Source organism: Acanthopagrus latus, chromosome 17 (assembly GCF_904848185.1).
Source record: "Acanthopagrus latus isolate v.2019 chromosome 17, fAcaLat1.1, whole genome shotgun sequence".
Lineage (NCBI taxonomy): Eukaryota > Metazoa > Chordata > Actinopteri > Spariformes > Sparidae > Acanthopagrus > Acanthopagrus latus.
The window spans coordinates 18,286,862-18,301,505 of NC_051055.1; the positions used below are offsets into that span (position 1 = coordinate 18,286,862).

At 42.2% G+C, this 14,644-nt stretch overlaps 2 protein-coding genes across 6 annotated transcripts; both read right to left on the reverse strand.

The window, feature by feature from the left end:
- Positions 1-508: 508 nt before the first annotated feature.
- Positions 509-11,921, reverse strand: pbxip1b (pre-B-cell leukemia homeobox interacting protein 1b). Of its 5 annotated transcripts, none has more exons than XM_037074480.1 (11): positions 11,779-11,921; positions 9,726-9,802; positions 9,365-9,440; positions 9,014-9,081; positions 7,170-7,575; positions 5,979-6,221; positions 5,808-5,831; positions 4,022-4,074; positions 3,558-3,671; positions 3,334-3,424; positions 509-3,031 (listed from the first exon to the last, which is right to left on the reverse strand). In XM_037074480.1, the coding sequence occupies exons 2-11, from the start codon at positions 9,774-9,776 to the stop codon at positions 1,479-1,481; spliced, it is 2,679 nt and encodes an 892-aa protein (XP_036930375.1). In that variant the 5' UTR covers positions 9,777-9,802; positions 11,779-11,921; the 3' UTR covers positions 509-1,478. The 5 variants fall into 5 exon arrangements, with proteins under 5 accessions (XP_036930375.1, XP_036930374.1, XP_036930372.1 ...); XM_037074479.1 differs by having other exon boundaries at positions 509-3,034; XM_037074477.1 differs by having other exon boundaries at positions 3,190-3,424.
- Positions 11,922-12,378: 457 nt separating this feature from the next.
- LOC119005784 (lens epithelial protein) lies at positions 12,379-14,525 on the reverse strand. Its single transcript, XM_037073721.1, has 2 exons — positions 12,749-14,525; positions 12,379-12,579 (listed from the first exon to the last, which is right to left on the reverse strand). Exon 1 carries the CDS (start codon positions 14,050-14,052, stop codon positions 13,858-13,860), a length of 195 nt encoding a protein of 64 aa, XP_036929616.1. The 5' UTR covers positions 14,053-14,525; the 3' UTR covers positions 12,379-12,579; positions 12,749-13,857.
- Between the last annotated feature and the right edge of the window lie 119 nt (positions 14,526-14,644).

Here is a 14,644-nt window from a genome sequence, read left to right on the forward strand (position 1 = left end):
ATAAATCCAACGGGATGAGACGCAGATGAAGCTGAGATCACTGTCTGACATGTTTGCAAGTAGCATTCTTTGAAGATAAAACTAGGATTACCATATCACTGTTGTTCCTGATACGTAGCTTTGAATAACGGCCAGAACATTGTTTTGCAGAAAACTTTGCTGTCACAGTGCATTTAAACCTCTGACCCTTTGGATATCAAGTGTCATAACATCATCTTTTATCACCCTATTACACATTAGTGTGTCAAATTTTATCATAGCTATCGTATGAACCTTGAAGTTATCTAAAGAAACTCCCCGAGTGTGTTCACAAGATATGGCCTTCACAATAAAAAGGATGCCAGTTCATCCTTGAGTCACAGTGAACATTTGTACCAAATCTGACAAATTGTCTGCGGGCGTTTCTGAGATAAAGCTTTCGCAAGAATGGCACGGACAACCCAAACCACAACTGCCGCTGGTGGAGTCATAACTATGCATGAAAAGTGAGTGAAAATAAGACAAATTCTTGTTATTTCATCACAGCGCTGCAGCCAATTTATTATTCTGCTCTTATGACAGTAACAGGAGCAAATATGAACATCTAATCACACAGAGTTCTCTATGTTGCATCGACACCCTCTGATAAACACTCGACGTGGCTGCGGGCCCTTAAATCAGCAACGTTTCATAAGTCAGTGTATAAACAAACAAATAAGAAAGAAAACATGCTTCTTTTACCAACCTAATCAATAACATCTGTTACATTCATGATAAAACAATAGTTAAAGACATTAGTGCACAACACGAGTTCTGTACCTGAAAAGAAAACACAAATGTTCAACATGTCGATACCTTATGTGCCAACCAATTGTTTACTTATTCATATTGTGAGAACCTCATTAAAATAAGTTAATTATATAGTTCTGCATAAACACATTTAATGCGATATGTACAAACATTCAAAACACGATCAAAGCAACGTTCTCTAAATCTTACATAAAATATTCACTACTTTTTTTTTTTCCCCAGCAGGTCACATTCACTCCACCCTTTTATAAAAACTGTTAATGACTGAAGGACGTTAAGAGTCAAGCTAGGGCAGTTAATATGTAAAGATGGAGTAATGTCAATAGGTAGACTAGAACAGTGCACAGTGGCGTTTGCAATGGGAGGAGGTGTAGTGTGTGAATAAGACTATACAGCATTTATTCTCAGATCCAACTCAATATTTTAGTACTAATGTGTGTGTGTGTGTGTGTGCGCATGTGCACAGGTAAAATACCAAACGACCCGCAAAGGTGAAATAAAATTTTAAGCCGAACTTCTTGAACAACATGAGGGGGTGAAATAAGATCCGGTAAAAAGCCTGACAGGATGATAAATGTATACTTGTAAGCGTTTGTGGTCCAATATAAAATGTTCCCTTTGAATAACCCCTCATCCGTCATGACGGCTCTTAGCTCCTTTTAACAGATCCATCAATTCTATCACTTCCGTCAGCCACGACCTCGTCCGCTCTCCTTCCTCCGCTCCCCTTTGGATCGCTCTTCTTTCGCTCCAGCTCCTGGCACTGAAAACTTTTTCAGGACTTCTTTTTCAAACTCCTCCATTTCGTCCTCTATGTCGCTATCTTCTTCATCGCTTTCGTCTCCTTCCACCATGTCTTCCAAAACATCTGCCAAATCTTCGACGAAATCGGTGAAGCTCATCTGGTCGTGAACAAAGAGACCATCCTTGAAGAATTCGGCGGCCAGCTTTTGGAGCTCTTCCCTTTTGGAGGCATCCACCCCGGCCTCCTCTGCCTTGGCGAGGTATGTCTGGAGGATGGCCTCGAAATCAGGGAAGGGAACAGGCAGCAGACCCTCAGCCTGGGCACAGGTCTCCAGCGAGTCACACAGCTGTGCTGGTTTGGGGTTGTCCTGGAGGCGATCTCGCTGCCGGACCCAGTACTCGGGCTGTTCCAGGGATGGACGGCGATGTGTGTGAGGAGGCTTCCTCTCGCCCCACACGTGCTCTTCCTCGTGGAGGTGATTACTGTTGAGTTTGTGCTCATCTTTGTGTTTCTGGGAGCTTGACTTGTCCTTGTTCCAATCTTTTTTCTCTTTCTGTCCTCCTCTCTTGCCCTGCTCTTCTTTCTTTTCCCACTGTTTCCTCTCATCCTTTCTCTTCCAATCCTTATCATCTTTACCATTTTTACTCTTCCGCTCATTCTCGTTCCACTGTTTCCTCTCGTCCTTCCCCTTTCTTTCCTTGTCATGATTTTTGCTCTCTTCCCACGGTTTCCTTTCACCCTTCCATTTCCCTTCTTTACCATGATCCTTGCTGTTTTTACTCTTCCAGTCATCTTTCTGCCACTCTTTCTTCTCTCCTTTCTCTTTCAAATCTTTTTTTGCCCACTTCTCTTTGCCACTCTCCTTGTAGCCATCTTTCCCTTTCCTCCATTCCTTCTCTCCCTTCCACTCCTCCCTGCTCTTGGGCTTCTCTCCATGCTCTTTTCCTGCCCTCCAATCCCTCTTCTCCTCCTTACCCCTCCACTGTTTACCCTCATTCACCTTCTCATGCCTTGCCTTTTTCAGCTCTTTCTCCTCCTTCCATTCTTTTCTCTCACTCTTTTCTATCCGCTCATTCTTCCCCTCCCTGTCCTTCCATGGCTTTCCTTCATCACCTCTGCTCGCCTTTCCTTTCTTCCACTCCTTCTCCTTCCACTGTTTTGTCTCATCACTGTGCCTCTTCTGCTTTCCTTCCTTATCTTTCTCCTTGTCAAACTTTCCTTGCTCCTTGTCAAACTTCCCTTGCTCATATTTCCCCTTTTTCCATTCTGTTTTGCCTATATCTTTCCACTCTCTCTTCTCTCCTTCCTTCCAATCAGATTTCTCTCCCTCTTTCCTCTCGCCCATGTCCTTTTTATCCTTCTTTACATCCTTCTTTTTCTCCCACTGCTCATCAGATGGCTTCCTTGGCTGTTTCTCTGTGGAGCCGGCTGTTCCCTGCGTGCTGGCCTCTGGTTGGCCACTGGAGGGCGACGTAGCGGCCTTCACTGGGGCTTCAGCTGCTGAGGGAAACACAGGAAGTCACTACAAGTGAGCATTCAAGTGAGAATAACAGCGAAAAAGAAAAAAGGAGGAAACACACTACACTTTCCCTGGCTGTCTAATAACTATCATCCTTCTACACTTCTACCCTCCTCCTCCCTCTGTCCCTTTGTACCTGCAGAGAGTTTTAATTCAGTCACAGTGGCTCTCAGTGATTCTAGTTCTTTCTGTAGGGCAGGGAGAGACTCCAGCTCTCTCTTCATCCTCTCGTTCTCTTTCTGAAGGACAGGGAGAGATGCCATCTCTTTCTTCAACCTACTGTTTTCCTTCTCCACCTCCTCCAAACGCAGCTGCTCCTTTGCTCCCTCTGCTGCATGAACCTTGGCTACTTTTAGCTCTTCTCTCTGTGCCTGTTTGAAAAAAAGAAAAAAAAAAGAGCAGGAGAAGTGGGTCCTGAGAGAATACTACACAGTCAGTGACACGTTTATGCACAGACACACATCCACGTATATAATGCATGTACAAGATGGAATGAAGTCACACCTGAAGTTGAGCTTGTAGCACAGAAATCTGCTCGCTCCCTTTGGCTAACTTATTTAGAAGCTCTGTGTTGTCAGCATCTACCGGAGGTGGGGGAACCTCGGGATTGAGCCACTCCTGTCAACAAAAATGCCCACACAGTGCGACACAATGGCAAGATTTTCGATGACTTCTCTGAATTATCATTGCCAGACAGAGTAGTCAAGAAATGAGAGAACAGAACGTGTAGATGAGATGGAAAGAGAACAAAAGTCCAAAGTAGCACAGTTGGTAGACAATAGCAGCAATTCTGCCAGCATTGTGGGTGGTCTCCTACTGAGCATATCACACTAAAAATTCATGAGCCGGTACTCACTGTACTGTAAAATGGGTACACACAAAATGGCATTAGAATGAATAAATGTTGGACCTGAGAGCACACAGACAGAACAGAAGGAGAAAAAGTGACAAATTGACGTCAGACTGACCTGTTTTCCTGGTAACTCTGCGTCTTTCAGCTCCCTTGTACCATAGTCACTCTCTGCAAATGTTTTATGCAAAGCTTAATGTTCATGTGAATAATACACTGTCCAAGAACAAAAGCAAAAGCTTTATACTCCCTTGCATATTACTGGAGAAATGGCACCTACACACACAACAATGAAGGCTTTCATAAGAAAATGTGTGGTACAGCTCTGCTGAGTCAGTGCACATATATACTGATTGATATCATTCAAATCTAAATGAAAGGTTAAGGATAATATATTTGAAAAGTTGTTGTCTGAAAACCTTGCATCTGTAATATTGCCAATATCCAATTTAAATTTGAACTAAACAAAATGTCACTAAAACGGGTATGGTGATCAATCTGCCAATTATTTCACAATCAACAGTTTAATCTGTTAAATGCAAAACATCAACATTATCACCACAATTTCCCATTGGGAAATGGCTTCTTTTGGCCCACCAACTAGGGCTGTGCGATATGATGTAAACATTATATGATGATAAAAAACTACTTTTTAAAACTGCTCTGATGCTTATTTTGCTGTGTTGCAAATCACAGTCTTCACAATACTTTCGTCATTTGCTCTATGGTTGCCGTTGTTCTGCATGGCACAGAAACAGAAAATGGAATTTTCCACAAGCTACACAAACAATCCCGGAGGAGCGTCCGATCATCAAAATGAAGATCTTGTCAGGCTCAGGAACGATATGAACCTTTTATGTAATGATTGTCCTGTTAAACTTAAGTCTGATTTTAACCTGATAATCATAAAAAATATTATTAAAACTTTATAACAATACCTAATTATTATAAAACATATTCAAATTACTTTCACCTTACATTTTGTTTGGAAAAAAAAATATTTTGGTCGTTTTTTTTTATTAAATAAATGTTTGAAAAGTAGTAAGAAAAATCTAAGAATCTTAAATAGGTCACCATAAATCATTAAGTCCTCCTGCACAAACAAATGGTGGTAACCATACAAACATCTAATTTAACTTGTTTTTGTGAAAGACAATGTGCAAAACGTGCTTTCAGTCATAGTGACAAGGATCTTTAAGTTTGTCCACACAGATCTGGATGTTCACCAAAGCGTGAGATAAAATCTTTCATCAGCCGAGACCTCGTAATTAGAGAAGGGTTATTTCTGTTGCATGGACATAATTTGGATATAAAAATCTAATATGGACCAGGAAATTAAGAAACTGTCCTTGTGGTCTAAGTGGTCATCCTATCTAAATTATTGATTAACTGAATTAACACAAAATGTTTTATATTGTGATAGGAAATGGCCCACAGTATATAAGGATATGAGATTCTGGTCATATTGCACAGTCCTACCCAAAGAACTTTGACTCCCGATCACAAAAGACAAAGGGAGGCAGCCGATCATAACATGTAAGAAGCTGGAACCAGAAAGGTTTCGACATTTTTGCCTGAAGAAAGACGCCAATCCAAATAATTTTCTCTTGACACGATAATCGATAAATCAACTACATCAACAGTTGGTTTACATTGTGGTGATGTGGTACAAGGTTTTCAACTAACAACGGCAAATAAGCCTTGTTGCAAAAGTGCACAGATATTTCTCTCTCTCTTGCTCACATTTAAAAGCGTGCACGTCTTTATATATTTTCTCTTAAAAGGTGTGAGATGCAAAACAGTTTTCTCTGCATGCACACATACAAGCACATGCTGTTGGCAAGCAAATACTCGCTCGCACACACACACACACACACACACACACACACACACACACAACCTACCCTCATCCAGGTTCATGAAGACACCTGCAGGTACAATACACCTCAGCACCCTTTGTATAATTTAATGCAAGTGAGTCATCACTTTCCTCTAACTAACCGCTTAAAATTCATCTAACATAACATTAACAATTAAAACAGAATTGAATTTTTGCCGTCATATGGAGAACCTACCTGAGAAAAAGATGGTGCCGAGGCCCAGCAGTATGACAGCACCGAGGATGCACTTGTTCACAGAGAACCCGCTGTCCTCCTCACGATGTGGCAGCTGAAAGTCTTCCTCCCTTTCCTCTTCCTCCTCTGTCCTTCCGATCCGCTCCAGAGCTGCTAAGAGAGACCTCCTCCTCCTCACCTCTGGCTCTCCCTCCTCTCCCGTCTTAGTGCTCTCCTCAGCCACCTCTGAATCCACAGGGGAGTCTGTGGCGGTGGAGGGGAAGAGGATGAAAAGCGGTTGTTAAAGTGTGTTTTGATATCACTTTTTAATTTACAGGTTTAATCTGTTCTATGGGTACCCCCAAGGCTCAAGTGTTTAAAACAGCTGGTGGTTTAATTTGAAGGTATCCATTAGAGAAATGTATTTTCTGCCATATTCATTATATTAAAACAAAGCTGTTGCACATTATTTGGCACAAATCTGCTTTTGCACTTACATACTTTAGTTGATGTTAGATAGCACAGCAGCTATGGCGCTGTAACCGGTCTGATGCTGCAGTATGAGACAAAACTCCTCACGGGAGCTAAGACTTGCTTCTTTATCGGCTCTGTTGTGCAAGCAATGCTGTTTAATTTGCTACATTGCCATTCCTTATCTACCTTTAAACGTCATGACTGTGGCTTGCATCTTGAATAAATCATCTGGAAGTGATTCAAAAAGCTTCATTTTGGAATGGAAGTGTTTATTCAAACTATATATTCCATTTTGTCTCAAAAGAACAATGGTACTGTAAAGAACTCCCTGAACTCTAATTGGTAAACAAAGACTGTCCGAAAGAACTGCACAACGGAGCAAAAGAAAGCTCATTTTTTAATGCTGTAGCGAGAAAAAGCGCTGCAGACCAAAAACACCACACTGCAAAAAACTTTTCGAGGTCCCAGTCCCTCTGAAGCCAATTTAATCCTGCAGGGTGTCATGCAACTTAAAGTTTCTCTGTCACATCATGCTCCCTGCCTCATACCAACCACAGCCTCTCCAGACAACCTCCTGGCCCAGATACTGAACAATTCCATTACCAGCTGGTCCACCAAGTACACTTCAAACACAAATAGTACATACGGCTTAAGGGAAGGATACAGGTGCTCAGGTGAAGATCTTTGCCACGTACATAACGACAGACACATGATAAAATCTGATTTTATAGTTCATACCTGCCTGTTTCCCTAGGTCAGTCGGAGACAGGTCCGACTCCTCCCCTTCCTGTTGTAGCCCCTCTCCATTTAGAGGATGCTGTGCTCCTTCTTGCTCGAGCGTCTCTTTTTCCTGTGTGAGCTCCACCCCTCCCAGAGTCTCTGTGCTCAGCAGTGAGGCTGGGGCCTCATCAGAGGAAGGGGTTATGTGGGTGTAGGAGTCAGAAAATGAATCTGGATCAGGGCTGGACTGTGCCGGGCCCTCAGGTAGGCCCTCCGACTGACTAAGTGCATCACTGTCAGGGACCAAGCTGCTGGACACGTCCAAAGATGTAGGAACAGGGTCATCAGGGATGGCGGCGGGCACGGAGGCAGGTTGATCTGTGCTTGTGTCTCCACTTAGCTTTGCTGTTTTTTCTTCTGATACCTGGGTATAAAGATCATATAATTTGCAGTAGGCAATTCGAACAAACATAACACAAAACCTTCTGCCGCTCTATCACTCTGCTAAGCAACTTCCACCAAATGATGCACCAAATGTGTGCACATATTTTGAAGTGAAACGTCAAGGTTGTCAGCATTTCTCCTTGGCTGGTTACTTCTGACTCACAGGTAAGACAGTAAAAAAAAAGAAAAAAACTCACATGACCATCGTTTGTACAGAGTCACTGTGACTGGCTCGTTATGTGCTGACTAACCCTGATTGTTTTTTGGATCAGACTGGGTCTGGTTTTTAAGAAAATAGAAAAATAGAAAGGGACAACAGCCTCACAGACACACACTTTTTAAATGAACCCTTCAAATAAATATCAGAAGTGACACTGACATAATACTGCCTTCAGCAGCTTTAAAATGCCTCGAGGTCTCCCTTTTAACATTTTGGTTCAAACAATGAGCCTAAATCAGAAGTAAAAGTTAACATTTTTAGGCAGCGATAGATTAAATGCTCTATACCATTCTTGTATCTGTACTAAAAACACAAGGCCAAAGACAGCCAGGCTCAGACAAAGACCAGAGGCAGGGGGAAGGGAGAGTGGCTCTGTCCAAAACTAGAAAGATTTGACAAGAGGTACATCTACAGCTTACTAATAAACAAGTTATACCCCACAAACATCTTGATATTGGTAAATGGATAATTCACCAATTTATGGGGAGGTCAGGGGGGTGCAGAGCTATTTCTTAGCTGGGACCAGTTACCAGGCAACCAGCTGAGACTCCAAGTAGTGACCAGCTGCTGCCAAGACATAGTCCACAATAATCTAGCCGGCCACTGTTACCCTCTCACCAGACTAGCTGTTTCTAGTGTAGTTACTTTATGCTAAAATAAGATAACTGTGTGCTTGCTGTAGCCTTTTACTTGCTGGACAGTTATGGAACTAGTATTCATACTCTCATCCAACTCTCCACCAGAAAGTAAATTGTGCACATGCTTTTAATAATCCCTAAATTCAATAAGACCCTGAATCAAATCAGTTTGTTGAACTGCTTTTGTCAAAGTTCTTTGAATAAAAGTGAACTAAACAGAGACACTTAAAAAGTGCCTAACATTATTATATGACTCAGGCAAGAAGCTGTAGCCTGGTAACAGCTGAAGTCATCTTCTATATATGAATACTTTGTTAGAAGGGTGACAGTGTGGCAATACACCAACTGGCAAATCAGAATCATGCACACCTGGGTGACGGTAAAAAAAAGTTTAGATTTTTATCTTCTGGTAAGTTAGAACTGAGTATTTATGAAAACCATGATTACAAAATAAAAGACAACAGAATGTCTCCACTGCCTGATACGAACTTCAGTATATATTCAGCTCAGCTGAGTGATGAATACAACATGACAGAAACTCATGTGAACTGCTGTCTTACCGGGTGGTCCTCCACAGGGAGCCCCTTTGCAGACTCTGTACCCTTTGCAGGCTGGTTCTCCTCAGAACCTGGTTCATCAACACACACAGGAGGAGAGAGAGGAGACTTTGAGAAAGACCGTTTCACACATTTTTATTGTAACTCCTTGAAATTCAGCAATTCTGACTTGGGATACAAAATTGGTGAGCTACAGTGATGTGGTATACAATGTCTTTCTTTTAAGTTTAATTTGTTTATTGACAGAGAGGGCAAATAAAGTAAGTGAGTAAAAACTAATGTTTGAAATCAAACAGGTTTAAGTGTATGTGTGGAATTAATAATCTCACAATCCTAAAAGTGATTGTGACAAACCTGCTGCAGATGTAGGGCTTTCCTCATGGTGCTCCTTCCCCTCTGCCAAAGGCCTCAGGGTTTCAGCAACAGTTTCCTAGAAAACAGTCGAATGAAACAAACACACAGACATTACAGCAGGAGCAATATAGGCTAATCTGAACATACAATGTACCTTTTGATGTCTCTGAATAAAAGTTAAATCATTAAAAAAAAGAAACAAAGACAAGTCTTATTACAGAAGCCTACTTCATATTCAGGTGACCCAAAAGAAAATCAATTGGGACAAGGAGTTTTCTTTCTGAAAAAAAAATTGTCTCTTCAATGAGGTCATGCACAGTGACTCCACATTTCTATAATCTTTACAGGGTGGTGGTGATACCTCAGGAGTGAGGATGGTCCAGCTGTTGTTAGCACTACTGCCACCAGACATGGCCCCCTAGAGGCTTCGCCCGTCTCCTGCAACACAAGAGGAACACACAGATTAGTAGTGAAGGTAAATAAGCCTTTGTGTCACTTTGGGTCGCCTTTGTGACTTTTCATTTGAGAACAATACTCAAGCAACAAATTACAACCCAAAGTGAGCAGGTGTATTGTTAAGAGGCCTGCAACTGGTCCACAATACGGGTGACAGTGTGAGTTTGAAAAGAATTTACATCCCCTGTTTGCCCAGACATGGTATTTGAATATATGACTTGGTATACAGCCTCACCCTCTCTGCCAATAAAGGAGCTACTGTAACCTGTTGTTAACACACACACAGAGTGTGTGTGCATGTGCGAAGGAAGCCCAATTCTCTGGGACCATTCAGTTCTTCATTAGTAGTTTGTGTGTGTTGCAGGTCTTTTGGTCACCCTGGCTTTTGACTAGCTCGGAAATGTTTTGGCAGTGACACGGGTAACTAAGGCCGGCGCAATTCTGGAGATACGGACTGCAGAATGGGCCCACCATTTCAAAGCTACTGATCTGTTAATACATGTCTGCAAGCTACTAACCATCAGCAGTATACTAGATCTACTTATCTGTGTGCATTACTTGGTAGCAACACATTTTACAGTAAGCTAAACATTTTGTGAAACGTTTTTTTTTCCTTGAACTACCTCTGTAGTACACAACTTTTTCCGGACCAAGATCCCTCTCACAGAAATACAGCCTGACATTTCAATTCAACTACCTGGTCAGACACGAGTGTCAAGTAATACAGCTGTATAAAGCCGTCCTCTCAAACCGCAGAGGGTGATTTCACAGAGATGCATATTTACTATGTGTAGTCTGGCTTTGTTCAGTAAACGCAGAAAGCAGAACTAACCACTTAAGTTACCACCACATCGTCTGGGTAATGACACACTTCACTCCCCAAATTCAATTCTCTCCCAGCTCCGCAATTTAGGTCTCCTAATCGAGTGCCTCCCAAGAGGACTCCTCTGAATCTAGCCTAGGGCCCTCGGAGCATTGTGGAGCATATAGTGGAATGGCTTAAATAGATACCAGCTAAAAATAGCCACCATGAGATTGACTAGAGACAGAAAGAGGGAGCATGCAGAAGATGGCCATGGGGAACACAACACAGGCAGAAATGTATTCTAAGGACAGTGTTAAAAGGATTAAACTAAATGCACCACAAAGCCGATGGTTTTTAACAGACAAAAATCTATTTTTCCCAGCCTTGTACTCAGCTGTTATTCCCTTATCTTCATGAGTAATATCAAACTCAAACTAGAAAGCTCTGGCTTTAGGAAGCTGTTTCACATCATTTGTATATTCATAGCATCACAGATATTTGAGACCCAGGTCCTTAATATCTTTCAAAACAAACAATATTCTACCTTCAGTTTACTTTGTATACCATAAAATTTTATAAGGCAAGAGTAGCACACTTGTAATATGTCTTGAGTAAAAATAACAGAGTCAAATATGTGAGTGCAGCAGCAGTCCTCATCTTATCATCTTGGTCTCGGCAGGGAAAAATTACCAAAAAAGGTCAAGAGAATAAACTGCAGGACAGGCCGTTAGGACAGGCTGAGAGCAAAAGAAACACAAGGTTAAAGAGCATCCTCAACAAAACAGGCTGATGATCTGATTACTGTGTAATTTTATAGACTATTTAAAGTGAGGACCGTAACAGGAAATGTCAAATGGCGATGGGCTTATAGATAAATGAACGTAACTCTGATTCACACGGAAGAAGAAATATCCCTTTTAAACACGTTGAGGGCCGGAGCGACCATGTTACTTCGCATAGGGGTTGAGTTAAGAGGAGAAATGTAAACATTAAGTTAGCCACTGGAAACAAAACTTTCAACCGCTGCAACCGCCAGTCGAGTCGAGTAACCGTGGAAAACGACGCCGGCGACGCAGTGGAAGAGCAAACAACAACACAAGTGACGTTGCTGCTTTTTGATAACAAGTTACATCCAAATTCAGGTCATTCTTACCGTGGTCCGTGGCTTTTTCTTGAGACCCCGCTGTGTCACAGATGCAGCTCACACTTCTCAATCTTCCCATCCAACTTGAGAACTTAGAACATGCCTCCTGAACTTGCATGAACCACACGTCGCTCGTCCAATCACAGGCGGCACTTGCTTTAGTCCCGCCCTTATCCCACCAGCTCGACCAATGGCGATGTGGTGTCACTGTGCTTCACTGAGGGGGTAACTTCCCGGTTGATTGACACACGCAGGTGATGGTGCGTATGGAGAACATACATCTTATATGTTCTGTGATCCCCCCACACACCTCCAGTCCTCGACATTAAATGCTGCTAGTCCTCAAGCTCGGGTTCAGTCCAGGTTGATTCGAGTAACACAATCCTTATTCTTCCCACATGTCAAACAGCTTATAAAATGTATCCTATGGATTTATTAATGCACACATCATCAATTAGAGCTCTGTAAAAACATGCCATCTTGTAAACACTGTCAAATTAACTAAATGCAAGCCATTTAAAGCACAGTTGAAACTATTTGTCTTTTTTCATTAGCGGACTGCATGATTAATCAAAAACAAAATGAACAAAAATGCAGACATAAAGGTAATATTTTTCTGTTCATCAGTTTCCTTTATTCATTGCACACCAGTTTGTGTTGTACAGTGTACATCAGGGGTGCCATTCCTCCACTTCTCAGACAAGCAGGGTTTTAATTCAGGAAAGACTGACCCTCTCACAGCGAACACGTGCAGCATCTGGAGGTGTGCGAGTGTGTTCCCTGGCACCGAACAGGAGCGTCCCATAGACACTGAAAATAAAACCACACATGAAAATATTTGAATACATCAGATAACAGACTGTTTCTCGTTGAGGAACCTCACTTTAGAAGGTGTAGTACGTGAGAAATGGCCACCTGTCAAATTCAAAAACAGACATGGGGCAGCATATCACCGTTTACTGCTGCTAACTGTACCTACCATTCAATAGCTAGTGTAGTTAGCCACACAGCAGTCCAGACTGGGAGCTCACATAACCAGGGGCCTGTAGGTGTTTACACCACTAGCACCAGTCTCGGGAAACCTTACTTTTAAATGTAATTCATTACAAGATTACGAGAAAACCCCCTTGCGACTCGTTGCACACGCCAGTTATATGGTCCAGACGGCGCGTAGCCAACTGCTCATCTACCTTTGAATGTATTGACTCAACTGTCAGTTCTCTACGACTCACAATCTGTTAACAGACACAATATAACATTTACAGCTCTTTATTTTAATAACAATCAGACACCTAACTGGGCACATTGAAGCACGGTACATTGAATTAGCTCGCTACACCTGCATGCAGACACAACTGTACGTTTACCTCTCCACTGGAGATTTTATTTTATTTTTGTGGTGACAAAAGGAAATGAAAAGACAGCAGTTTTTTTTCAGTAACAGATGACTTTTATGAAAAACTAAATAATGGATTACTTGAGTTGCAGAACTATTATAATGCATTACAATAAAAAAAAAAAGTTACCCCCTACACTGACTAGCACCAAGCCTCCTCAACAATATCTCTGTTTAAGTTAGCCAGTCGCTAAACCAGAAGTTGGCCGACTTGATTAGTGGAAGTCTTTTGTGTGCACGCTCCATGAGCCAACACGGAAGTTGAGCTTTTTCAGTTTCAAGCACCACTGGGCAGTTTTAACAAACTCATACATCCATGCTCGGGCTAGCCGGTTGGCATGCTAACTTCAGTAGATATCTTCACAACACAGTACGTAGACATCAGGTCAGAAAAGTTAACATTCTGTTAATAATCTTAAGTTATGTTTTTTTATGTGTACATTTTGCGCCTTTAAATACTAGACAACATCAAATTGCATTATATAAATTAGATTTTATTTCGCTATGTGCTCAAGTGATAGTTTGTTGTCATATGAGACAAGACTCATACTTGCCAAAGCTTTGCCAGCACCGCCGATCAAACACTCCATTCCTGATGAAATAAAAGCTGGTTGAAATTACACTATAGGAGCCAACAGAGAAAAGTGGAAAATCAATGTTTGACCACTTGATCTACTCTCTCGCTCAGTCTGTCAGTCCAGGATCTCTTTGATGCACCAGCAGCACAGCAGGAAATAGAGGCACTCCTTGACCGACTGGATGAAACTGTAGGCGAAGTTTCCACCGAGGAAGTTCTTGCCTCGTCCCAGACCCATGGCCATGTCTCGCAGTTGCTGTCCCAGGGAGGCTGAGGGCATGGCCTGGGGAAGAGGACGCTGGGGATGCATGGCTCCGGCAAGGAAGAACAAGCAGAGGCAACAAGGAGGGCAGTCGATAACAAGAAATAGTCAGCGAGGTCTGACAAATGAGATCAGACTGGGCCTGTGCAACAGCTGAGGTCTGCTCCGTATTCCCGGCACAGTTAGCTCCTCTACTTATAACCTCCTATACAAAGTGCAGGCCACCTCGGTTCACATCCTGCTCTTTCTCGACTGTTCTCTGCTTTCAAACATCCGCTGATTGATTAAAGGCCTTGTTTACCTTTGCTGTGCACTGTTCCCCCTCTGTTGTATAGTACCCCACACACAGACTCTCCCCCTAGGCTCTAATAATCCCTGAATCAGCCCCCTACTGTTACAAGCTGGTCTGTTCACAAACAGGATAGTTCCAGTAGCTCCAATAAAGCCCCCCTACTACATCCCACTCTTTGTTCAGGACAGTATGTGACAGGCTTCTAGCAGTGTGTGTGTGTGTGCTTTGTTGTTTCATTTTCCATCAAAGGTTTTTTTTGTGTGTACTTTGATGGAAAAATGAAAGAAATCTTGCAAACCTATCAAGCAAGGGGATAAACACTGAGGCTAAACACACACTCATCAAAAG